This window comes from Zootoca vivipara, chromosome 1 (genome assembly GCF_963506605.1).
Source record: "Zootoca vivipara chromosome 1, rZooViv1.1, whole genome shotgun sequence".
Taxonomy (NCBI): Eukaryota; Metazoa; Chordata; class Lepidosauria; order Squamata; family Lacertidae; genus Zootoca; species Zootoca vivipara.
The window spans coordinates 72,559,909-72,584,388 of NC_083276.1; the positions used below are offsets into that span (position 1 = coordinate 72,559,909).

Here is a 24,480-nt window from a genome sequence, read left to right on the forward strand (position 1 = left end):
CTTACTGCGCGCGGCGCTGTCGCGTCGGCCAATGGGAGGCGGCCTTCTTTAGGGCGGCGCAGCCCCGAGTGAGTCGGAGTGAGAGGATCAGCCTGGGCGCTGCTATTGCGGGCGTGAGGAGACGCAAGGGCCGGGCCAGGTGAGTTGGGGATAGCGGGGGCTGGGCCGCGGTGAGGCGGGGCGCAGCGCGGAGTGGGCCTGTTGTGCTGCTGCTGCTGCACACCCGGGCTGAAGGGCGGAGAGGAAGGCGAGCAGGCCCCGTTGTGCTGCCGAGGCCCGGCTGACGGGGGGAAACAGGCAGGGGAGCGGGTGGGGCAGTCCGGTCCCAGCACGGGCACCATTTTAAGGAGCGGCCTCGGCTCTGGGCGCGGCGGAGCGGCTATTAAGGCTCCGGGATGCGGCGCTTCAGCGAAGGGGCGGGCGAGGCGCTTCCTCGCTCTGTGGCGGCGATTCCTCACACGGGTTGCCGCAGGCGGATGGGAGGAGAGGCGCTTTTTCCGCCTCAGGGCGGACCCCGGGCTCATCCACACACGCGCGTGTCGCTTCCTCCCTCCCCCGTACCTGTTCTCGGCCATGTGCTCGAAGATTTCTCTTCCCGTCCAGCTGGCTAAGCCACGCCGCTTTAAAAATGACTATCCAGGAAGGTGTGCCGTGGGAAACGGGGGCGGGAGTTGCGGTGCGGGGAAGTCAGTTGGCGTCGTGTGTGCGCGCTTGTCGTATAGATAGACACCGTGAAAAGCGCCCCCCCTCCCGATGTAGGCCCTGCAGTATGTAACCTGGCGGGCCCTTGTTTTCCCTGCCAGCGCCCTCTAGTCACGGCTCCTCTCTTCCTCCCAGCCTCCCCCCCCCGGGTCGCTGTATAGAGAACACATAGTTTTGTTCCTGCCGGAGGGTTTCTGACTGCAAGTTCTGTAACGGAAGCCATAATTTTCCTTTGTGGTTTGGCATCGCTACGTGTAGCTCTTATTGCAGGGGCCGCTCCATCTTCCAGGCTTAGAAAGATAATTGACTCGCACTTGATGCAAGTTTTGAAAGAGTCTGATAAATGCAAGACCTTGGGAACGCAAGTTTCATCATGCTGGATTGGTCAGTCTGCTCGGAGAAACTTTTAAATGTAACACTTAGCTGATCAAGATGTATTTCACATCAGTGGAAGTGGTTTCTGAGCACTACTGTGAAACAGTCAAGTTCTTAAAATAGGTGGCATTGTGGAAGATAATATTCAGTAATGAATTGTGTGCACAATAACGTCATATGGGTTTAAATCTTCCTGTAGTAGAATCTCAGCATGTCTACTGTTTACAGTATGTTCTATAGCATACAGATTCTTTCCCCTGTTGGTTTTCAAACGTTTGCTCCCATTTACCATTGCTTCATCTTGATTCCTCCCATTTGAGTACCCATGTGATTGATAGAGTTGAAGTCAACTGCAGCTGGATAGCCATGAGCTCCTATACATTATAAGAATTAAATCCCACTTCATGACAGATGTTCTCCAATAAGTGTGCACAAGCCCCATTAAATATACTGGAATTATATCTGAGTAAACTTAGGCAGCTATCTTAGATCTTAAACCAATTTGAGGGGTTTTGGGATACAGTCAAGCAGTATATATATGTTATGAAATGAAATAAAATATGGAGTCAGGCCATTCAGTTTGTTTTACACAGTTTTATCTAACTAATTGACAGTAGCTCTTCAGGGTTTCAGATGGGATATTCCCAGCTCCACCTGGAAATGCTGAAAATTGAATTTGGGACCTTCAGGGTGCAAAGCAGATGTTCTACAACTGAACTCTGGTTCATATGAATAGTAATAATTACTAGTACATAGTTGTATGTATGTATTCAATGTATATCCCGCCCTTCCTCCCAGAGGAGCCTACTTTACAAGACTTGATGAAACTGCAAATCTTGTAGTTTAATTGTGGTTGCATTAATTATAACAAATAATCCACTTTTGGAAGGCTCCCAAAATATAGACACTTACCAGCCATTTTGTTTAATTCTTTTCGACTGACAGTGCAGACGGTCTCTTAAAATGCTCTTGCTGCTTAGGTGTAATTCTTTGCATACTTGACTGACTTTTTAATAAGTATGTACTATTGTAACTGATGGGGCAAGGAAGAAGAGAAATAACTGTTAGTCCTTTGTTGAAAACCAAATTAATATTGGTTGAAAACTAAATTATATTTTGCTTACAACTTGCTGTCAGTTACTCTTTCAGATAAAGTGACTACTGTAATTTTGTTGCATAGCAATAAAGACAGATGTAAGTTTACATCTTCCTCTAAACATGTGCATATGATCCTTAAAATGCCTAATTCAAACAAGCCTTTGTTGGCTACAAATTCCACTAGGAACATTGCAGAAAATCTGTCTCAGTTCTACACATTTACAAAATTAATTCTGAAATGAGTAAGCATTTATTAGTAGATTTCAGGAATCTTGTTGGCTGGTGGCATTCAGGACAGTTACTGTGAAGGACTGTGCCACTTACTTACATAACATTAAGTACAACTTGATTCCCTCTGAGGACCGCGTTGTGTTCAGGATTTCCAAAAGTAGAACTCTCACCATAAGATGATCCCACCAGAGAAGGGAGTGGAGGCAATTCCTGTCAATACTTCCTTTCCTTTGTACCACCTGAATATTCTGCAGAAGGTTGGGGGCCCCTCCAAAACATTGTGGGAAGTGTTGTGAGGAGCTGCAGGAAGAAGGTCCCATCTGCAAATGGAAGGAGCCCTTCCATTCACAGTAGGACAATTCACTACACAACATGTTTTGTTTGTGGGTCTGCTTTATAAAAGGTTTGAAATATGGTCATGTTGACTGATATCTAATTTTTATTTAATATACATTATAACCATAATCCTACAGGTTTCTGGCAATTCACCTTGCTGAAATACTTCTGCAAGTGTTTTTGGAATTTGTTGATTGTTACTGTTGGTGAAAACATGCTTATGAAAGCATTGTGTTCTACCTCACAAGACTGAGAATTTGGTGTTAATACATGTTGTCACTTACATTTTTCTTTAAAGTACTTTGTGTAGTTTTAATGTTATTCTATGGATATTTTATTTATTTATTTATTTATTATTGCATTTTATGTCCCACCTTTTTGTCCAAAGAGCTCAAGGTGGCCTACATGGTTCTCCCCACTCCTTAAATAATTCCTGCAACATCCCACTGAGAGGCAGTGACTAGCCCACAGTCACCCAGTGAGCTTCATGACCTAGTGGGGATTTGAACCCTAGACTTCTGGATCCTAGTCCAACACTCTATAATCACCATAACACACTGGCTGTCAGTGTGGATAATGATGGGGGAAAGTCAAAGTAGAATTTAGCATTTCATCTATGAAACAATCTATTGCTGACTTAATTGGTCAAACTTTGTCTTATTACTTGATAGCAACTTCACGTAAAGTGCCTTTATTTTTAATTATGTCCCATATATTGGCCATTCAGCAAACTTTAATTCAACTACCTTTGCAGGCTACATATCTTTAGAGGTTGCTTATAAATTGTGATTATGGTTAAATATTCTGATGTTTGTCTTCTGGGCTTCTAAGCAGTACTTCTAATATTTTATATCTTTGAAGTAGGTGTTTTGCTCAGTTACAGAGGTCATAACTACGTGTTGCACATGACACAGGACTGCTGCCAAAAATTGCAGCCCCATATCTAGTTATTCTCTCCCCGCCACCCTTCATCCATACCCCATTTAATGCAGTCATTACATTGTCTGTGTCTCCTCCCCACCCTCCCAGCTAATGCCAATAACATGCAAGGCAGAAACTCGCAGTATTATATTGTCACTCACAACATGGAATGAATTATCCTAAATGGGAGGACAGGGAGAACTTGAGAGAGATGACTCTTTCAGCAGCCTCATATTGGGTGTAGTTTTAGTATTGTTGCAGTAACTGTTGCTCTTATCACTCCTGCATGTTTAGCTGTTTTCTTAAACTTTCTGACCATAAGTCAGAAATGCTTCATCTTAAACTCATGAAACGGTGAGCTGACCCATATTTGTGATGAATAGCCTTTTCCCAAATGAACGGTTCCTTCAGATTTTTGCTCTTACCTGCTTTTCAGTTTGTCATGTGCTCTTGTGGGCAGAAGTAGGTAAGAATCTACAAGTAGTAATCTGGGTGATTTGCAGTAGATTTTTAAGGGCTGCTTTGTCAACAACAGTAACAATTTAAATCTCCACCATATCTATCATTGTAAAACCTTGCTAAAATGTAACCAGAATATATTTTGGAGAGTTTTGACATTGTGTATCAGAGGTGGAGAAACTCTTTTTTTCTCATGGGACATTGATTCACAGGAAAGAAACAAAAAAGAGCCAGAGTCCAGGGTGTCTCCTCCCTGCAGGCTCCCTTCCCCTGCAGCACCACCAAGGCTTCAGCAGAATCACTTTCCAGCCATCTCTCTTAAAATGGGTGGGTGCTATGCCACTGTCCAGCACCAACCAATTGCTCCCCTTTCAGAGTTTTCCCTTGGGATGAGCTGTTTTGTATCTCTCTCTCTCTCGTGTGTGTGTGTGTGTGTAAAATGATAATATTATTGCCTGATAATGAACAAGCAAGAGACAATGGTTTTCCATTTCTGCTGTAGAAAATCAGCCGTGAGAAGAGGAAGCCTCCCTCCCTCCCTGTAGGCTCCTCACCCTAGCTCAACAAAGCAGTGGACCTCTCTCCTGTAGATTGTCTTCCTGCACTTGAACAAGCTGGCAACAGCTCTTGTGAGGCCTTTTTGGTCCTTTCTCTTACTTTGACCAGCATCATGCCAGTCTGTCTTCTTTCTCCGAGCAAGTCTGCTGCAGCTCCATGTGGGCTTTTAGTTCCTTTACATCCACTTCACCTGTCATGATTCTGAGTATTCTCCCTCTGGGGTAACTGCTTCCCCTGGCAAGATGACAGTTGCACTGTATGGGCTTTCCAGCCCTTTCCCCCTTGCTCTGGCCTACATGCATTCTTTGCCAGAGCCATATATTATGGCTGCTGCAAAGATAATTGCCATAAGTTCTGGTCCTTAGTGTCCTCTTCACCCCCCCCCCCAACCCCACATTTTTTTCAGTAAACACATAATTTAGATGAAATTGCACACTGGTTTGTTTAAGTTCAGAGTGGAGCAAAGGAAAGAGCATGAGTCTGATACTCATGCTTGTAATGCCAAAATATGGTTTGATGCTGACCTCGTTCAATCTGACATCCAAGTCACTTAACTGTAGTCATATAGACAATTGTCTAAGAGCACGCTCCAGAGTATATATGAATCTATTTTCTGGGTATATATGAATTGACCACCCACTTGTCAGTTCTGATGTCATGACATCTTCAGCTGATGAACAGTTCAATTCTGCTGTCTACAGGGAATTCTGCCATTGCATAACAGAATCCCTGCCTATCAGCTGCCGTCACCGACCCAATAGGGCAGAGCTTTCCAAACTGTGTCACAACACATTAGTGTGTTGGCTGCAGTGTGTAGGTGTGTCAAGCAAACACTCTTCAAAGGGCTTAGTTTAACCTCTGGTTTGCAAGTAAAACTGAATTACTGTGTCACGAAATTATGGTTGTCCGAAAAGTTTGGAAAAAACTGCAATAGGGTGATGCCAGTTGATTGACAGGTGGGTGTGGTTTTGGGGAAATAGCCCCTCAAACCAAGATTGACTTGCATGCCAGAGGTTCCCCACTCATGCCCGTGACATAGGTCATGACCCTCAAATGCATAACAATATGACAATAGTGCTTCCTTGCCAGGATGGAGGCGTGTGTTTGTGTAGAAACCCCCAATTTCTATGTGGTTGGAATGTATCCCTACTGTACAAAGGCAAGAGTTACATCCATTTTTTCACTAATTTCTGCTTCTGATCCTGCCCACAGGAGTAATTTCTTCACCACTCGCAAATGATTTGTTTTATTTATTTATTTACAGCATTTATACCTTCTATAGCCAAAAAGGTTCTCAGAGCTTACAGATACATCAGTATTAAGACAGTCCTTTCCCTCAGACTTACAATTTTAAAAGATTAGATGCACAAGGAAAAAATTGGAGGGAGGAATGAAAACCATGCTCAAGCACAAATTCTTAAAGTTAAATTTATTAGAATGCAGTTAAGAGTAGCAACTCCTTGCAGATGTCAGTATAGATCTTTGATCTGTATACATTACAAAAGTCATAGAGAATAGAGAGTAACTGCTACGATATGTACAATGATGTGTTTATTCAAGCTCTGTTCATTTAATCTTTTTTCAAAAATTGTGTGATTGGCTAAATAAATTCTACCTCTAGTATTGCGAAAATGAAATATATGCACTAGAATGTAGGGATTTTAGTTTATGCTTCTGTTGTTTGGATGTTTGTTAACAAAGGGAGAAAACCATATATCTTACACATTCTAGGATTGGCTTTTAGTCTGCTAAGCCCAATGCAATAGTCTGCTAAGCCCAATGCAATAGTGGAAAATAACAGAGAGAAATGTATCTCAACTTCTAAAAGCAATTATTCCATAATACAGGATTGTTGAAACCATTTGTAAATATGATTCAGAAGTGGTTTATGCTGTAAAAATAATATGCAAAAATAATACTACTGTATTCTGTGAAAGTTGCTTTGGAAACATATCGGCATACTTTTAAATTCTGTGTTTGTATTGTCTTACAGGTGGATAAAAGATCTCGCAGATGGCAGATAACAGGTATGTTCTGAAAAGTCCTGAAAATTATGCATGTTTAAGAATTAGTGGTGAACATTTTGCGCTTGTCTGATTGATGTGTGAGATCATTGACGCATGTGACATTTTCGGCACAGCCACCATGCAAATGGGGAGTTGCCTGTACTTGAGAAAATCTTTCACTGGTCTTAATAAAACATATTTTCTACACAGATTTTCTTCTGTTAAGATGTAGTCCCTCTATTGTGTCAGGAGATGATGGCCATTTATTAAGCTTACGGTAAATCCTGCCTTTCTTCCCAAAGGAAGCACTGCAAACGACAAAACAGCAAAAGAACACAATGGAAAAGCATTAAACATTTCTGAAAATATATAATTAAAAATGTGTGTGCTTCTGTTCTTCTAATCTGTGTGAAATTGGTAGGTCTGTGTAGCCCCATTACTGGGTCATGTTGTGCCAAGGAGTGATGGTCAGTTTATGGTGCATTGTACGTCCTTGAGACCCTTAAAACATAGAACTTGTGGGTCCTTCCTACTAACTTGTTGTTGTTCTTAGTTACCCATGGGAAGCTTACTGGGAATTTTAGAACCTGTGCTTCAAATTGTTTACTAGCTTTATAGCAAAACTACTGTTCACAAGGCAAGAGAGGAGGAATATGTCCTGAAACAGTAGTGGTCCAACTTCTTGGCAGGTGTATAAAAATCCAACTGAAAATATAAGAGTGCAACTGCAGGGTACAGTACAGTTAAATATGCAATTCCTCACGTTTTATGATGTGTTTTCTTCTGGTCTTAATTAGAAATGTGAAGGCCGGTGGGAAGGGGTATGGCTTTGAGCTATGGAATGGAATGCAGTCCTGCACTGGAGTGGCAGGCGGAGCTCATTCTGTCTTAGGTAGGCACACTAGATTTTGTTGCTCCTGCCCTGGCATGCCACAAACTCCTGATTTGTCTGTCTCTTGTGGCATCCATACTGCGTGCCATAGGAACCAACTCCTAGGGACCAAGGTCCCTTCGGCCCCCTCAGCAAAATTTTTGAGGGGGCCACCCCCCTCCCAGTAGAGGGCATTGCTATTCAAATGATGTATGTGAGGCACATCCAGTTTTAGAAACTTTGATATATAGGCTAGGTGCCAAATAGCACCTTAAACCAGGGTTACAGTTTAATTTTCTCCAATTGCCTTTTCAAGTTGGAAATTTAGAAATTGTGATTCCTAACCAATGAAGTTCTCCTGGCAAGCTGTTTGGAAATATGCGTCATGGGAATCTTTCCACACACACCTAGAATGCAGTATAATTGACCTAACAGCATCTTTTATCCTGTGTACAATCTTGGCAAAAGTCCCTGTTGTACAAGTTCATTTGAGTGTCAAAACTGCCAACAAAAAATTGATATCTTTACTAATTTTTTTAATACCAGTTTACATTGGGTTGGATCCAGAACTTGTCCTATCATGAATAGAAGGGCAACCCTTTGGAACAATGGACTACAGAGGAAAGGAGGAATCATTCAAAGTTCTGCTTTTTAGTCCTTCTCCCAACCACTCAGTGTGAATGGCATTCCAGGGAGCATTACCCAGGATCCTCCCCATTTACCAAAGCTTTCTTGAATTAAGTTATAGTCTATTATGCAAATATCTCTCAAATATGTTTTTGCAGTAAAACAGAAGATGCTGCCTCAGATTCTGTGGAAGCTGCTAAAGGTACCGGTGATAAAAAAGGTAACTGATTAAAATACAGTGTTTCAAAAGTATGTTAAAATGCAGAATGAGTGTGTGGTTAGGGTTTCCAGACATTGTTTTTATCCCTTTAAAAGCTCTGAAGGTGTGAGAAATTATGCTGCTGTGTACATCCTATCCTGGTTTTTGTGTATAGCTCCTTCCTGCACCTCTTCCTGATTGAGTAAAAATTATGTTTGTTATAGCAATGTAGAAGGCAGAGGGATGGGTTAGTGGACAGAGATGGCAGAGCAGCAGGAGCCATGGCCACTCTCTTAAAGGGTATGCCAAGAACTTTCTTGTGCCTTCTGTTATGTTGCATATACATCAAAAGTCTAAATCAGAGGGTTCTTGAAGACTGCTCGCCAGGTTTGCACATTTTCTTTGGCGTTCATATCTTTTCAGGAACTGAGATAATATCTTCATATTTGGGCAACTAGTTGATGCTGGGTATGAATAGGGATGGTTCTTTAATCCTGGCCCCAGAGTAATAAATCTGTTTTGATTACATGTTCTGTTTTGTGCACTGGGCCTTCAGGGATAGAATTGCTTAAAATTCCAAAGAAATGCAGTTTAAGTTGCTAGGGATAATAAGGGAACTTGAATGAATGGATAGCTTTTTGACCTGTACTTTGTACCTCTGAAGAACTTTCCTTCAATGTCATCTTATTTTAATCATCCACAGCTTTTGTAATTTGAACGTCTTATATTGCCAGATAGATTCATTGTTCCATTGGGAGCACAATACCCCCTAAGAATTCCCTGGTTTGAATTTTATGTGGAAATGATGCCAGAATAAATGCCTAATAAAATTATACAGTTATAGTGAGATTTGTTTAAACTCTTATTTTACAGAAAAGTTAGCAGACCAGGTAATGCAGAATCCACAAGTCTTGGCAGCTTTACAGGAGCGACTTGATAATGCACCTCATACTCCTTCCAGCTACATTGAAACGTAAGAATGAGAAACACCACTTGTCACAAGTAAAAGATTCACAAATCCAAAAACTCATTTGCCACTGTTAGGTACATACAGTGGTCCCTTGACTTACGAAGTACTCAACTTACGAAAGTTCGAGTTACGAATGAAAAAAAATGGCTGCACGCTTACATTTTTTCCGACATCTGAAAGGAAAACCGTTGCGATTTATATGGGGTTTTCTTGACTTACGAATTTTAGATGCGGTTTACTTGACTTGCGAATTTTTCCGTTTCCAATGCATTCCTATGGGAAACCGCTTTTTCCGACTTACAAACTTTTCGACCTACGAATGTGCATTCGGAACGGATTAAGTTCGTAAGTCGAGGGACCACTGTATGTTAATTTGATGTGGCAAGCTCAGCCTGAGGTTAAGGAAAGCCTCCAGCCTTAGAGAGGGACAGGAAATTTCTCTGAATTGTGGAGATACCTGGAAAGTAGTGAAAATCTTATTAGATGGAGGAAGCTAGCTGCTGCTGCTATGTAAATTCTAAATAATTTTGTTTCTAGCTTACCAAAAGCAGTAAAAAGAAGAATTGATGCCTTGAAACAGCTTCAGGTGAAATGTGCCCATATAGAAGCTAAATTTTATGAAGAAGTTCATGATTTAGAGCGAAAATATGCAGCCCTGTACCAGCCTCTCTTTGATAAGGTAAGGCATGTAAATTTCCTTGCAGTCTTAACTAATATTAGTGGAACTATGCTTCATCTTCCTGTTATTGTAACAACTCCTATCACTGTGAGGGGGCTAAAACTGGGTTGTTGTTTGCACTGTGTGGTTGCTATTTTATTTGTGTTACGTATACCATGAGAACTTGCATAAACCGTGTTTCTCCGAAAATAAATCACAGTCATATTTATTTTTCCTCATAAAAACACACTATGGCTTATTTTCAGGGGATGTCCTTTTTCCCCCTCCTCCTCATGCTGCGGCAGGCATGGCTGATGTGCCTATCACTATGTCTTATTTTCGGGGTATGGCTTATATTCCTTGAATGCTTAAAAATCCTGCTATGGCTTATTTTATGGCTATGTCTTATTTTCGGAGAAACAGGTTAGCTATCCGAAGTGTTCTCAAAGCCTGACTACTTGGGTGTGTTTAGCATGTGTTGACAAAAGGGAGGTGAGAACAATAAGCAGAGTGGTCCCTCTCAGACAGTTGCTAGATGTATAAAACTAATGTCCCTGCTGTTAGTTGTTGTTGTTGTTTAGTCGTTTAGTCGTGCCCGACTCTTCGTGACCCCATGGACCATAGCACGCCAGGCACTCCTGTCTTGCACTGCCTCCCGCAGTTTGGTCAAACTCATGTTCGTAGCTTCGAGAACACTGTCCAACCATCTTGTCCTCTGTCGTCCCCTTCTCCTAGTGCCCTCAATCTTTCCCAACATCAGGGTCTTTTCCAAGGATTCTTCTCTTCTCATGAGGTGGCCAAAGTATTGGAGCCTCAGCTTCACGATCTGTCCTTCCAGGGAGCACTTTCCTAAAGCAATAACTATATTAGGCCTTTCCTGTTAAGTCTTAATTCTATAATTGATTATTTTGGCATTTAGAATACTGGTATTCATTTATGGTATAGTTATTCAGTATTCCTCTGATCCTGGTCAATTTCATGTTTGAGTTGTTCAGCAGCTACACAGCTGTAATCTGCACTTCATTTTCTCTTTTTAGGCATTATAATGTATTTAGTTTTTGTTCAACTAAAGTAACTGTTTTCTTTTCTTTTTACTTTAATTTACAACGTTCAAAGGATATTTGTTTCCCTGTACCTTGGTTAGAGTATCTAAAATACCAGAAAACCTAAGTCACTCTCAGATATTGTTTGATGATAAAGTCGTTTGGGGGTGTTAGATTAAATAAAATGAAGCACATTCCCAATACTTCTGAGATAGTAGTTTATACAGTTCCTTAACTTATATGAGCAGACAATGGGAACCACCATTGTGGATCCATTTTCCACAGCACTCTCCAGTGCTCTTGGATAACCTTAGTATGTTCTAACTTGTCTACATTTTTTATACTAATTACACAGAGAAGGGATTTTATCACTGGTGGTGCTGAACCTACAGAGGCAGAAGCAGAATGGCACAGTGAAAATGAGGAGGAAGAAAAACTTGCTGTAAGTAGAATTTGCTTCTGAATACATTTACTAAAATAATTTAAGCTGTGATGTGTAATATTTCTAGTAAACTCTTCAGAAAACCTAATGAAGTGATCTCATTAAAATAATACCTGTCCTGGCAGAGCATATTATGAGATTGAGTTACCAAGGTATTTAGCAGTTTTTCTCTTTCTATAGCTTCATATAATAGCTGCATGCCTAATGAAATTGGCTAGGAAACTGCTTTGATCTAGTCATTTGCACTGTTCGTAACCTGTTGACAGCCTCTTCTGCTAATGGGTTCCATTCCAGTGCTACAGTAACACCCAAGTTGAGAAAAAGCAGGTATTTTTTGCATGTCTGTTATCTCTGTTTTGGGGACACATAATTATTGATCTATTTTATTTTTGTCTTTCCTGCCTGCTTTTCAGCAGAAGGTTCAGGATGGGTTATAGCATATAAAAACACATACGATTAAAACAATAGAGAACCCAAACTCCACCTATAACTCTAAAACAATAGTTTTATTCAACACATTTTAGGGAGGATACAAAACCCCTTTTTTTTAAAAAAAATACATAGGTCAGGGTAAAGAGGATTTTATTCAGAAGCTATAAAGATAGGGTGCTTGATGCACCTGTGTTGTAAGGAAGCTTCACATTCTTAGGGTCATCACTGGGAAGGCCCTCTCACAAGCTCCTGCTGCCGGAACCTGTGAGATTGGTGGACCCACCAGAGGGCCTTCTCCAGTGATCTTAATCTCTGAACTGCTCTAAAAGGGAAACATTCCCCTATTTTTTATTAGTGTGTATGCATGCCTCCTGAAATTCTCCCAGTTGAGTTTACAAAGTATGAAAGGGTTCAGGTTTTGAAACCTTAGTGCTTTATTACTGTATAGTGCAGGGGTCCCCAGACTACGGTCCGGGGGCTCTTTTATGCGGCCCCCGAGGTCCCCCGCCGCCCGCTCTTACCGGCGCGGTGTGGCGCAGCTGCCAACTTCCGACCCGGAAAAGCGACGGAAATAGGTTGTGCGCACGCACAAGCGTCATTTCCGGTGTACTTCTGGGTTGGAGGAGGCTTCTGCACATGCACACAAGCTATTTCCAGCGCTTTCCAGGTCGGGAGTGTGCCAGAAATAGTGTTTGCGCATGCACAGCCGCGTGCCCCCACGCAATCGGCGCGGCGGGCATCCAGCCCAAATCTGGGTAAGTTTGGGGACCCCTGGTATAGTCGGTAGGGGGCATTCTGGAGAGTAAGAAAATGAAAATGTGTCCTTGTTAAAACTATTTTTAGATGCTTTTTTTTTGAAAAAAATTAGAGACTAATTTTCTTTTGCATACCCTGGAACGCTCCAGAAGAAGAAACAGTTGCCTTACAGTGGTACCTCTGGATGCGAACGGGATCTGTTCCGGAGCCCCGTTCGCAACCTGAGCAGTGCACGACCTGAAGTGCCGAATCTGAGCATGCTTGCTGTGCGATTCGGCGCTTCTGCGCATGCGCATGACGTCATTTGGCACTTCTGCGCATGTGCGAATCGGCGAACCTGGAAGTAACCCGTTCCAGAACTTCCAGGTTTGGCGTGTTTGTATCCCGTGATGTACGCAACCCGCGGCGAACGTAACCAGAGATATGACTATCTTTTTAGGGCAAATGTTCCGGGGGTGGGGGTGTCATTTTGTTTCCATACTGGTAGGCACAAAACCACCCAAGGTTATATTCCCCCCCATCATAGCATTTAACAAATAATAATAAACAAGATACACAGTCACAGTACATACATTTCATTGTTACATATTGAGAAGTTATTCAAATTTACTTAAATCAGCTCACCATAAATCACCATGTGTCAATGAGACATAATGTATGATCCAAGTTGTTTACTTGTGTAATAAAGCAATACCAATCTGTGTTAAAATTGCTATTTTTGCCCTTTATAGCCCTTAGCCTCACAACTACCCACGTTTTGTTTTAGATGCAAATACTTTTTATAATGACAATGCTTCTGCATTAAGAACGTTAAAAGAACACCTAAGAAATGGGGCATTTGCATTTTACAAACAACTTTGAATATATTTATTGACTAGCTTCTGGCCAAAACCTTTAAAGAAGTTTCTCTCTTTTCTGTTATTAGGGAGATGTGAAAAATAAAGTAGTAATAGAAGAAAAAGAAGCAGGAGCAGCTGAAGAGACAAATCCCAAAGGAATCCCAGATTTTTGGTTCACAATATTTAGAAATGTAGATATGCTGAGTGAATTAGTACAGGTAATGCCTATAAAAAGGCTGTTTGTTAATTTGTTTTTACATGTCATGGCATCTCAATTCAAATACCAACCTGATAATGATAAATGTGAACAGGAGAGGGATCTGTGACAGATTTTCCTGGAAATAAGTATTAATGAACATGTGTTGTTCTGCTTCACTCATCACATTAAAATAGTATTGCTCATGCTGCTCAGAAGCCCTCACTTCACTTGTCTCCCGCTTTTCGCTGCAACATACCATAAGCTTTGACTTGTAATGTTGTTCAAACCTGCTTTCATGGGTTTGGACTACAAAACAAGTCTAGGCTTCTTCCAGCATGTCAAGAGTCAGGAAGCAGAAAAACGGACTTTGGGACAGCCTGCATCAGAACATGTATGTGTGAGCCAGGCCACTATCATGCTGTTTGTTAGAATTTTGCTGGGCTTTTCTAATTACTTTACAACTTGCAGATTTCAGTAAGCTACTTCTGTCCCTGTTTTGGCCTTTTCTTGATTTACCTTCTGCTTACTTGCTATCTCAGTGTTGTCCAAAAATTGGGGTCTCTCATCTCTCCTTCTCTTTCATTAGTGCACACCTAATCGCATATCCCTCTTGACCTTCTGAGATACATTTATTTTTGATTCAACTATATTGGGAGCGTGGGGTTGACCGTTAGTGTATTAGTTAATATATAGAGTTGGCTGAAGAACTAACTGAGGCAGAAACAGTTAACTTGAAATTGAAGATGGTCTAAGTAAACTTGAGAACTTGCATTGGAGGCGTTTGACTCTTTATGAGATGCCAGCCATTTCTTTCATCTTAATCATAGCTTTACCATTTCTGTTTAGGAATATGATGAGCCAATTTTGAAGCACCTGCAGGATATCAAAGTAAAATTTTCTGAGCCAGGACAGCCTATGGTTAGTATGATTTAACTTCTAAGGATTTAGTATGATTTAACTTGAGAGGGGCATGGTAGCCATTAATAGTTTGAGTGCGGAGGATTTCCATTTTTATCTTATTGTATCAAGTTTCACCTTAGAAGATGAACTTCTCAGCTGTATATCCCACTGGGGACTTCTTTATTAGATCAGTCATTAAAAACTACAGTTAGAATAGCACCACCTCCTGACAATTACTGTAATGAAATAATGTCTTAAAATAATATGAGCTTGTACTTGAATTAGGTCTTTTATTAATACTTTACTGAAGCATGTTTGTTATATTGATATAAACTAAAACCAAAACTTTACCAGTAAAGAAATAAAATAAACAAAAATGGAACAAGGAAGGAAAGTAGGGAGAGATTTTGGTCAGTGTTCATAGGTTTTGCTCATTTTCAATCTATGGGAGTATCATAAGCAAAATAACTGAACTTGGCAAGGGATAGAGTTCAGTATAGGTTTGGTAATCATTTATTTATGTAAACTTAAGATGTGTCGCTAATTCATGTATGGTGAGTGAGTATAGGTTTCTTCTGCCATTGGTGGGTTGCTGGGACTATATTTTATTTTTCCTTTGTTGTGAAATGTTGCATGCAACAACCAACAAGGTGAAACTAATCCCCTGTCCTAGGGAAAGGTTCCATAAAATAGGAGCATCCTATCAGTACATTGGGACGCGGGTGGCGCTGTGGGTTAAACCTAGGCCTAGGGCTTGCCAATCAGAAAGTCAGCGGTTCGAATCCCCGCGACGGGGTGAGCTCCCGTTGCTCGGTCCCAGCTCTTGCCAACCTAGCAGTTCGAAAGCATGTCAAAGTGCAAGTAGATAAATAGGTACCGCTACAGTGGGAAGGTAAACGGCATTTCCGTGTGCTGCTCTGATTCACCAGAAGTGGCTTTGTCATGCTGGCCACATGACCTGGAAGCTGCACGCCGGCTCCCTCGGCCAATAACGCAAGATGAGCGCCGCAACTCCAGAGTCGGTCACGACTGGACCTAATGGTCGGGAGTTCCCTTTACCCTTTATCAATACGTTGTAAAGTTTGGTTCTGCTTCAAGGACCAAGTTAATACAATGGCTAAAGAATTGAAAAACTATGTAGTACCACTTAATGTGTGTTAAGAAGTCTTCTGTATCATTGCTTCACCACCAAGGAAGATATTCTTAACATATTTGAACTAGTTTTAAGCAACTTCCACAGAACAAGGGAAGATGTAGATCTTTCCTAGTACCTCATTTAAAATTTTAATAGTATTAATTAGTGAATTAGGTTCTCTGGGAGCTGTTTCTGTTGGGCTGCATGCAGTGAAAGTAGCTAAATATATATATTGCTTAGTGGGCCACTTCAGAGAAACTATTCAGTGGTTCATTGCTATTAGTAAAAGGTTTTGCCCAGTAAATAGAGTTTTATACTGTATTGTATATAACCGCAGCGTACACGGCTTCAGTTTTGCAAAACAAAACACATAGATATAGAACAGACACCCCCAAACTGCGGCCCTCCAGATGTTTTGGCCTACAACTCCCATGATCCCTAGCTGACAGGACCAGTGGTCGGGGAAGATGGGAATTGTAGTCCAAAACATCTGGAGGGCCGAAGTTTGGGGATGCCTGATCTAATAGAAGCACTCAGAGGAAGTTGTGCTCAGTAGCATTACATGGCTTCACCTTCAGAGAGTTGATCCCACATTATTAACAACCTCAGCTTTGATTTTTCTTGGAAAAGTTTTAAGTTGGTTACACTGCTCAATCTTCTGTTAGTATCTTACATGCTGGGTTTGCATTTTACTTCTATTTATATGTTAAAGTATTAGAATTACCTTTTTAAGAGGGTGAGAGAAGCTTTTATCTGCTCTCTAGTGAGAGCTGACTCTAGTAATATAAACAGAAATCAGTGGCTGGAATAACTGTTCATATGGCATCCTGTTGTTCCTGGAAGTACTCCAAGCTCTTGACTTCACTTGGCACACAAGAGCAGTTTGCCATTAGAAAACTAAGCAATATGTGAGAGTTCTGTTAGAACATATTTAAGCTTCTGTTCTTTGAATGCACTGTAGTGAAGCTTTGATCCATATTGACTATTGTGGTTACTTAAGTCAGGGGTTCCCAACAAATTTTTCTCGAGGACCCCTCATCGAGCCGCTATTGTGACAAGGACCCCCATTAATTCCTAATCCTAAAATTAAAAAGTGAGAGCCAAATTAAGGGTCTTTTTATATTTTATATTTATACGTTTTTTACAGTTCTTCCTCTTCATCTGTAGGCCTTTGTCGTTTTAACGAACCACTTTTTAACCAACGGTCCATTTTTAACTACGCGAACTGTAGCTTCCGCGAAAAACAACGCTTTGTTTACAAACATTCCTGTTTTGCAAAGAGGCAGCGCACGCCAGGGAGGAGGGAGGGGAATGGAGAAGACACGGTACCTGCGCAGTAGCGCGCAAATGAAGCCGACGCGCGCAAAGCATCTTGGGGAGGCGAGCGTTAGTAGAATGCGCGCGCTGCCTCTTTGCAAAACAGTAGTGTTTGTAAAGCGCCACCTAACGGCATACAGCAGAACTACTGCCTCTATCTAATTCTAGTTTTGCGCTAGACTCTGCTCATGCAGGAAGCGGCCAAAACAAAAAAATATGTTATCATACGAAATATATTTAATATATTTTTTATTCTAATAGCATCTTGCGGACCCCTCTGGCATAGCTCGCGGACCCCTGGGGGTCCCCGGACCACCTGTTGGGAACCACTGACTTAAGTAAAGTTGCAATTCTCTCCTGGTTGTCAGACCTGAAATAAGATAATTGATTTTGGATTATTTTTCACCAAAGGTTTTGCAGTTTCATGCTTTTCTTGAACAAGTTAGCAGTTAACTGCTCCTTGTGAATGAGCACCTGCAAGCAAACTGCCTTTGGCTCACATGGGGGTGTTTGCCCTCCATTTTTCTTGTAGCTTGGAAATGTTAGCTGATTATTATGACAGTGGCAAGAAGGTGGAATAGGTAGCAACAATACAAGGAAATGGGGGAAATGCCTGGTGACTAGTTCTGAACTATTTCTTCAGCTGAGGAAAACAAATAATTCATGTGATGATGATCTCAAATGCTTTGACTCATTCTCTAAACCATTTTTTTTTGGGGGGGGGGAGAATCTGATACTCTCCTATTCTCACCTGACCTGCCATTGTTGCTGACTAAAACAATAGATAACACTTGTACTTTTAGATATGAACCTAGGATGTTTATGCTGTTGTCCCCCAACCAAAGTTAAGGGTTGTATCCAATTGGTGTTCCTCCACTGACTGAAGCCTGGTGGAGTGAGCAATGTGACCTTCGGCAATTCCCTTTATCCTATCCCCCCTTCCCCCAAAAAACCTGGAGTCTGGGGAGGTAGCACAGGGGAATGGTTAAAGATGGCATTAATCCCTATTCCACTCACAGAAGGCTCTTTGGTCCAGCAGAGGCTTTTATCAGCTGAGGAACATCCTTTGCTGGTGCTTGTTTGCCCTTTATTTGTGCATATATCTGCTTGTGAATTAAGTGTGCACTGTATTAAGATTAACCTTTAAGCTTTGTTTGAAAAGCAAAATGAAAATAAAATAAAAAGCAGAACTTTGTACTATGAATAGCTGTAATACAAAACCTGTCAAGAAAACATATAGCACACTAATTGTTCCATATTATTTATTTTGTGTGTTTATCTTATTCATGTTTTATTACATTTTAATAGAGCAGTGTAAAATGAGACTGTTACAAAGTAGGATCTGAACTTTTATTTTTGTAAAGGGTGCATTGCCAATACAAATATTGTTTACTAATAACACTTTATCACCTTCTGTCTGCCAAAAATAGTTGAGAGCTTTACAACAATAATGGATCTCTTTTAGTCTTTCACATTAGAGTTCTACTTTGAGCCCAATGACTATTTTACTAATTCGATTCTGACAAAAACATACAAGATGAAGTCGGAGCCAGATAAGACGGATCCCTTTTCATTTGAAGGCCCTGAAATTGTTGACTGTGAGGGGTAAGAAAATATTCTTAAACATTTTTGAGCTTCTAGTCTGAAGTTTAAGGTACCATTATAAATATATGTGGCCAAAATATAAAATCACTCTGAAAGCACTTCTGGTGTTATGAATGAATGTAGTATATTGGATCAACGATCACAGAACTATTGCCAGTAGTACAAGTGAAAAGGATCAGGGGGCGGGGGTCTTAGTGGACCACAAGCTTAACATGAGTCAGCAGTGTGATGCAGCAGCAAAAACAAGCTGTTCTTCTAGCTGCTCTTTTCTGCCTTGGTCAGACCACACCTGGAGTCCTGTGTCCAGTTCTGGATCCCACAGTTTAAGATGGATGTTAACAAGGTGGAATATGTACAGAGGGGGGTGGTCAGGATGATAAAGGGTATAGAAACCAAACCTTACAAGGAACAGTTGAGGGAACTGGGTATGTTTAGCCTGGTAAAGAGGATACTGAGAAGAGATGTGATAGCCAATATCTTCAGATATCTAAAGGGCTGTCACATAGAGGATGGAGCAAGCTTGTTTTCTCCTGCTCCAAACCAATGGATTTAAGGTAAAGGCCGGAATGGATTTACAGCTGTTTGAGTGGTGCGCATGGACTGGGTGCTGAACCGAGGGGTCACCTTCTCATAGGGAGGTGCAAGGTTTTGGGAAGTATGTGCGAGGCTCTGACAACATCCTAGAGTCCTTCCTCCTCCTTTCCCCTTCCCAAAGTTCCATAAGCGCCTGTCCAGCTTTGAGGTGGAGGTAGCAGGGCTCTAGGACCAGGCCAGAGCCTCATGCCCCCCTCCCAAAGCCTTGGGCCTCTCTTACCTGGCTTTGAGAATGCAGTGCGAGGGCTGGGGGGGGTATCACATTTTGGCCTTGCATAGGGGGCCATAGTACACAAGTCCGTCATTGAGAAAAGATATTCCGACTAAACATCAGGAAGAACCTTCTTGACTAAGAACTGTTTAACAGTGGAACAGACTGTCTCAGGAGCTGGTGGACTCTCATTCCTTGGAGAGTTTCAAGCAGAGGTTGGATGGCCATTGCTCATATATCTCATAGTTGAGATTCCTGCATCACAGGAGGTTGGACTAGATGGGGTACCTTCCAACTCTACAGTCCTATGGTTCTTTGATTAAAGGATTAAATTAAACCTGGATCCTTGGTTGTCTTAGATGAGAAGAAAGGCATTTCTCCCCTCACTCCAGTGTCCCTGTTGGTAGGGGGAGGGACTCGGAAAACCCCATCGTGGGTAACAGATTTCCCCTCATCTGTCTCTGGATCCACCAAGCTAGCTTTAATTTTGGGGATTCTGACCATTTTTTAAAAAATCCATCGACTACTAGAGTTTACAAGCAGGGCACAATGCAGTGAAAAATCACAATTCCACATGCCTTATCTTCTTGTTCTAGTTGCAGACTTTAGGGAAAGTAGAACTTTAGGAGCTATTGCACTCAAATAGGTTTATGTATTGGAATATTATGTCACACAATATAGACTAACTCTAGCAGCAGTGCTAAAGAAAACTGCCATTATCCTTACAAGACTTGACCACTGGCTTGAAAAGCTACCAAATGTTCAATGTGACACTCTCCTTTTTAAATGTCATTGATATATAAATTCTTCATCTTCAGATGTACTATTGATTGGAAGAAAGGAAAGAATGTTACAGTTAAAACAATAAAGAAGAAACAAAAACACAAGGGGCGAGGCACAGTTAGAACAATTACTAAACAAGTACCCAATGACTCATTTTTTAACTTCTTCAGTCCAATAAAAGGTAAGTTTGGTTAAATTTAATCTGTTCCTTTTTAGGAATACTCATATTTATTTTAGCAAGCTATTTCCATATAACAAGCATGAAGAAAATAAACAAAGAATAGCAATCTGTTAAGGCTGTAATTATTTTGTAAAAACTTTAGTATCAGGAGCCTTCTAAGACAGCTTGTGGTTTACATCCCTTTAAAAGTGGATGTACAACAAAATGTGCCCCCTCTGTGTCCTCCAGCTCTAGCCAGCCCCTAGCAGGAGCTCTGTAGGTCTGTTTGGGTTTCATAGAGGATGCCATTTCTCTTTTTTATATGAAAGCTGAATCAAAATGGCTATTGCCATTAAGATACCACAGATTATACTTTTTGAACACTTATTTGCAAGAGGTTTTTCTGGGAGTGGATGGTTTATCCATACAGTTGGCGATCAAGACTAAGTAATTTGAAAATCCTCCCTTACCTACATTTCGTGGGTTGGCTTTTTAAAATAAGGAATTGGGCTCTTGACTTTGCATTAGGTTCTAAAAGAGATGAAGATAAAGGGGTTCTCTTCCTGCCTTACAGCCTCTTCCAGTTACAGTCGTACCTCGGCTCCCAAACGCCTTGGGAGTCAAATGTTCCCGCTCCCGAATGATTGAAAACTGGAAGTGAGTGTTCTGGTTTTTGAACCTTTTTTGGAAGCCAAACGTCCAGCATGGCTATTGTTTCCGGTGCACCTGCACAGTTGGAAACCAATCAAAAGCCACGCCTTGGTTTCCAAACGTTTTGGAAGTTGAATGGATTCCGTTTGACTTACGAGGTACGACTGTACTTTGAATCAGGTTTGCAGGGAAGGAGTTAACCGGGCATTGCATACTCAACTTTCTTGATAGGCAGTGATATTTAAAGGAAAAAAGGCCTTTCGTTGTTGAGACTTTTTGTAGGTAACTGATGGCCAAGATGTTAGAGATCCGAAACCTTCCTGCTGTCACCTATATATCAGCAACATACATCTAAAGTAGCTTAGGCTTCCAGCACATCTTATCTTGTAACATGTTACACACCACAAATTCAGCTACAATTATGAGCTCCCTTATTTTAGCTGCCTGAAAAAGGTATAAAGTTGTTAAAAACTAATTATTGCATACCTGTTCCACTTTTTACCACATGAGGGCTGTAGAGTTCTAAATCCAAATAACTGCATGGAAGATTAGAATTGATTTAATAGTCTGTGGTGATTAGGCTGCAGAGTTGACAACAGGGCATTCTGTGACTTAAAAAAGCAATTATTATTAAAAATGCATCAAGATAGCATTGCTCATAATGGCTTCAAGGGGATCTTACAGGTTTCTTTCTTGCTAGGAGGGCCCATCTTTCTTTAGCAAACAAAAACTGAAATATATTAACTTTTGCACTGCTCTTTTCTTGACAACCCGTGTGTCAGTGTTCAATTTTTTAAAACCAAACCACGACATGATGCCAACTTTTTCTTGCATATGCTGCTCATCAAAATATTAAAATCATCTCTGCCTTTGCATATCACAAAGTTCTGATTAGAAGGCTTGTGCATCCGTTCTGTGGGTGGGCATAGAGAGAAAGCCAATTGTATGCAGCAGCATAAGAGCCAACAGGATCATACTACTGTCTCATGCAGCCTTTCTCAATCTCAGGTCCCCAGATATTGTTGGACTACAACTCCTATGATTCCTAGCCATTCTGTCTAGCAGTCAGGGACAGTGAGAGTTGTAGTTCAAGAACATCTGAGGGCCCACGGTTAAGAAAGCCTGGTCTAGTAACTATTCATACAAGCACAGGAGGCTTTAAAAGAAGTGGGGAAGTATATGGTGGCTTATCATAGGGACAAGGCTTAGATTTGAAATTCAGTTTTTATCTCCTGGATCAATGTGTTACTATGTGGCTGGATCAGAATGGTGATGCTTGCATTTTAACTTTTGTATTATAGAAAGTATTTTGAATTCCCATTATTTGAGCTAAATGTGGGCTTGGGGTGAATAGCTTTCCCTTCTGATGTTGTAAACATTCATCCTGTGTGGGTTTCAGTTCCAAAGCTGCATCTTTTGTGTTGAAACGTGGCAGGGTGTGTTTTGCAAACTTCATTTTTACCTGCCCAATTTTTCTCACATGCTGTTTTGGCCCTAACCTAAGCTGTTGACCCAAGAGACAAATAAAAGGACCTAGTTGAAAGGATAAGCTTTGAAAATGGAGTCCTAGTTGTCCTAGCAAAAACACCCAGAGAAAGCTAAGGATATTTCTTGCTCCATCTACAGGTGAAACTCAGGAAATTAGAGTATTGTCGAAAAGTGCATTTATTTCAGTGCTTTCTTTTGGAAATTCCACAGTAATAAAACAAATAGTTACAATAATACAAAAATAAACATCGCTATTACATTTCATTAATTACATTCCATTTATAATCGACCCCCCCTAACGACAAATAATTACAATTACAACAAATAAAGGCTTGACATAATCTTGATTTGCATGTCATGCATCTATCTCATATATTGGTTTCACCTTTTAAGTTGTGTTACTGAAATAAATGCACTTTTCGATGATATTCTAATTTTCCAAGTTTCACCTGTACATGCAACAATAGTTTTCACCCTAGAACCTGCAGCAGGGTTGGGTTTTTAAACAGTTTAGACTGACTTCTTGTCTTTTTGTAGTTTCAGGAGATGGAGAATCACTGGTAAGTTAATTTTAATATTTTTATAGTCTGTTCCAGCCTTACCATTAAACATGTTGAGGTAGACTCTTTTCTGGCAACAGACTTCAAAGGATAGCAAATAATCAGTTACTTAATATGGGTTGGATCCCGAGATAGAGTTGTGAATTTCTGCTCAAAACAGGTCTTCCCAGCCTCCTGTCTCTCCTTCAAAAACTCCTCCTCAGTGTTGAGGGACCTTCCAGCATGGAGTCTGGTAGGAAAACTGGGAGAAATTGCAACAAGACTGGAAAACTGGGAAAAATCTGTGGGGCTTTCTTGCATATGCAGGAAGTGCTCGTGTATCACTTTTATCACTTGTGACAGTGTAATTTTATCGGCATCAGGTGTGGTCTTGAGCCATCTTGTGTTTTGTTGAGTCCTGTACTTAAACTCTAGTTTAATTGCTGTTTTTGGACTGCAAGTATCACCCCAGATGTGGAACTGCATACCCAATTCTTTTATTAGTAGGGCAAAAGGTTTTCAGTAATAAACAGGAATAAATTTCATTCATTTATTTATTTTATATTTCCTTTTCTTCTCTGCTGTTTTTCTCCTAAACAGTATTTTATCTTCCCACCTGTCCTCTGGAGTTGATTGCAGATTGTTTCAGTACAGGGAGTTAGTATTTTTCCTGTATGTCAGTTGATTATTACAGGATAGACTAGCATCTAAAGGTCTATCTGGTTCCTTAAAAAACTGTTCTGACATTGCCTGATGTTCTATTGAAAATTGTCACACTGTTATAATTCATTGTTTGACTTCTAGCGATGTTAAATAAGCGGTAGAAGTACAAACTAATAACCTAATAAATACTTTGACCAAAAAAAATCAGTTGTGGTTGTATATTTTACCTACATTTTCCTCTTAACTTTTCCAGGATGAAGATTCAGAGTGTACTTTAGCTATAGATTTTGAAGTTGGACACTTTTTCCGTGAAAGAATAGTTCCCCGTGCTGTACTCTATTTCACTGGGGAAGCTATAGAGGATGACGATAATGTATGTATACTTTTAAGATTATCTTAATATGTGAATATTCCATGTATAGAGTGTGTGTGTGCGTGTGCGTGTGCGCTTTAAGGGAAAGTTAACTTTATTCATAAATGGTCAGCTTTTGGCTGGAGAACTGATTGTGTCCTTATCACTCCCTCAAATAGCCAAGTGATGTGGTAAATTCCAACAAAACTGGAGTTATAATGGGGCCTCTGAGTATGAAAAGGGAAGTATCTGCATGCTCAGAGAAACCAAAAAGCTACCCTTCACACACGTTTTCGATGCAAAAAATGACCAAAAAACAACCCGATTAAGATTGAGGATACTCAGTAGACATGGAATGCT

The 24,480-nt window shown here is 40.8% G+C and overlaps 1 protein-coding gene and 1 non-coding gene across 6 annotated transcripts in view; both read left to right on the top strand.

Annotated features, from left to right (window-relative positions):
• NAP1L4 (nucleosome assembly protein 1 like 4) overlaps positions 1-24,480 on the top strand; it is a 35,707-nt gene continuing 11,227 nt past the window's right edge. For 3 of the 5 annotated variants that reach the window (XM_060276166.1, XM_035120896.2, XM_060276173.1), the window contains exons 1-12: positions 1-139; positions 6,674-6,707; positions 8,343-8,404; positions 9,257-9,356; positions 9,891-10,032; positions 11,410-11,496; positions 13,610-13,741; positions 14,569-14,640; positions 18,540-18,679; positions 20,303-20,448; positions 23,104-23,126; positions 24,022-24,141. In XM_060276166.1, coding sequence (XP_060132149.1) covers positions 6,694-6,707; positions 8,343-8,404; positions 9,257-9,356; positions 9,891-10,032; positions 11,410-11,496; positions 13,610-13,741; positions 14,569-14,640; positions 18,540-18,679; positions 20,303-20,448; positions 23,104-23,126; positions 24,022-24,141 — 1,038 coding nt within the window. In that variant the 5' untranslated portion in view covers positions 1-139; positions 6,674-6,693. Of the gene's footprint in view, positions 140-317; positions 4,450-6,673; positions 6,708-8,342; positions 8,405-9,256; positions 9,357-9,890; positions 10,033-11,409; positions 11,497-13,609; positions 13,742-14,568; positions 14,641-18,539; positions 18,680-20,302; positions 20,449-23,103; positions 23,127-24,021; positions 24,142-24,480 lie in introns of those variants that run through there. The other 2 variants (XM_035120906.2, XM_060276177.1) reach the window with 2 other exon arrangements.
• LOC118075698 (small nucleolar RNA SNORA54) lies at positions 11,737-11,864 on the top strand. The gene has a single exon (XR_004691435.2). It is a non-coding gene; the product is annotated as a small nucleolar RNA SNORA54 (small nucleolar RNA).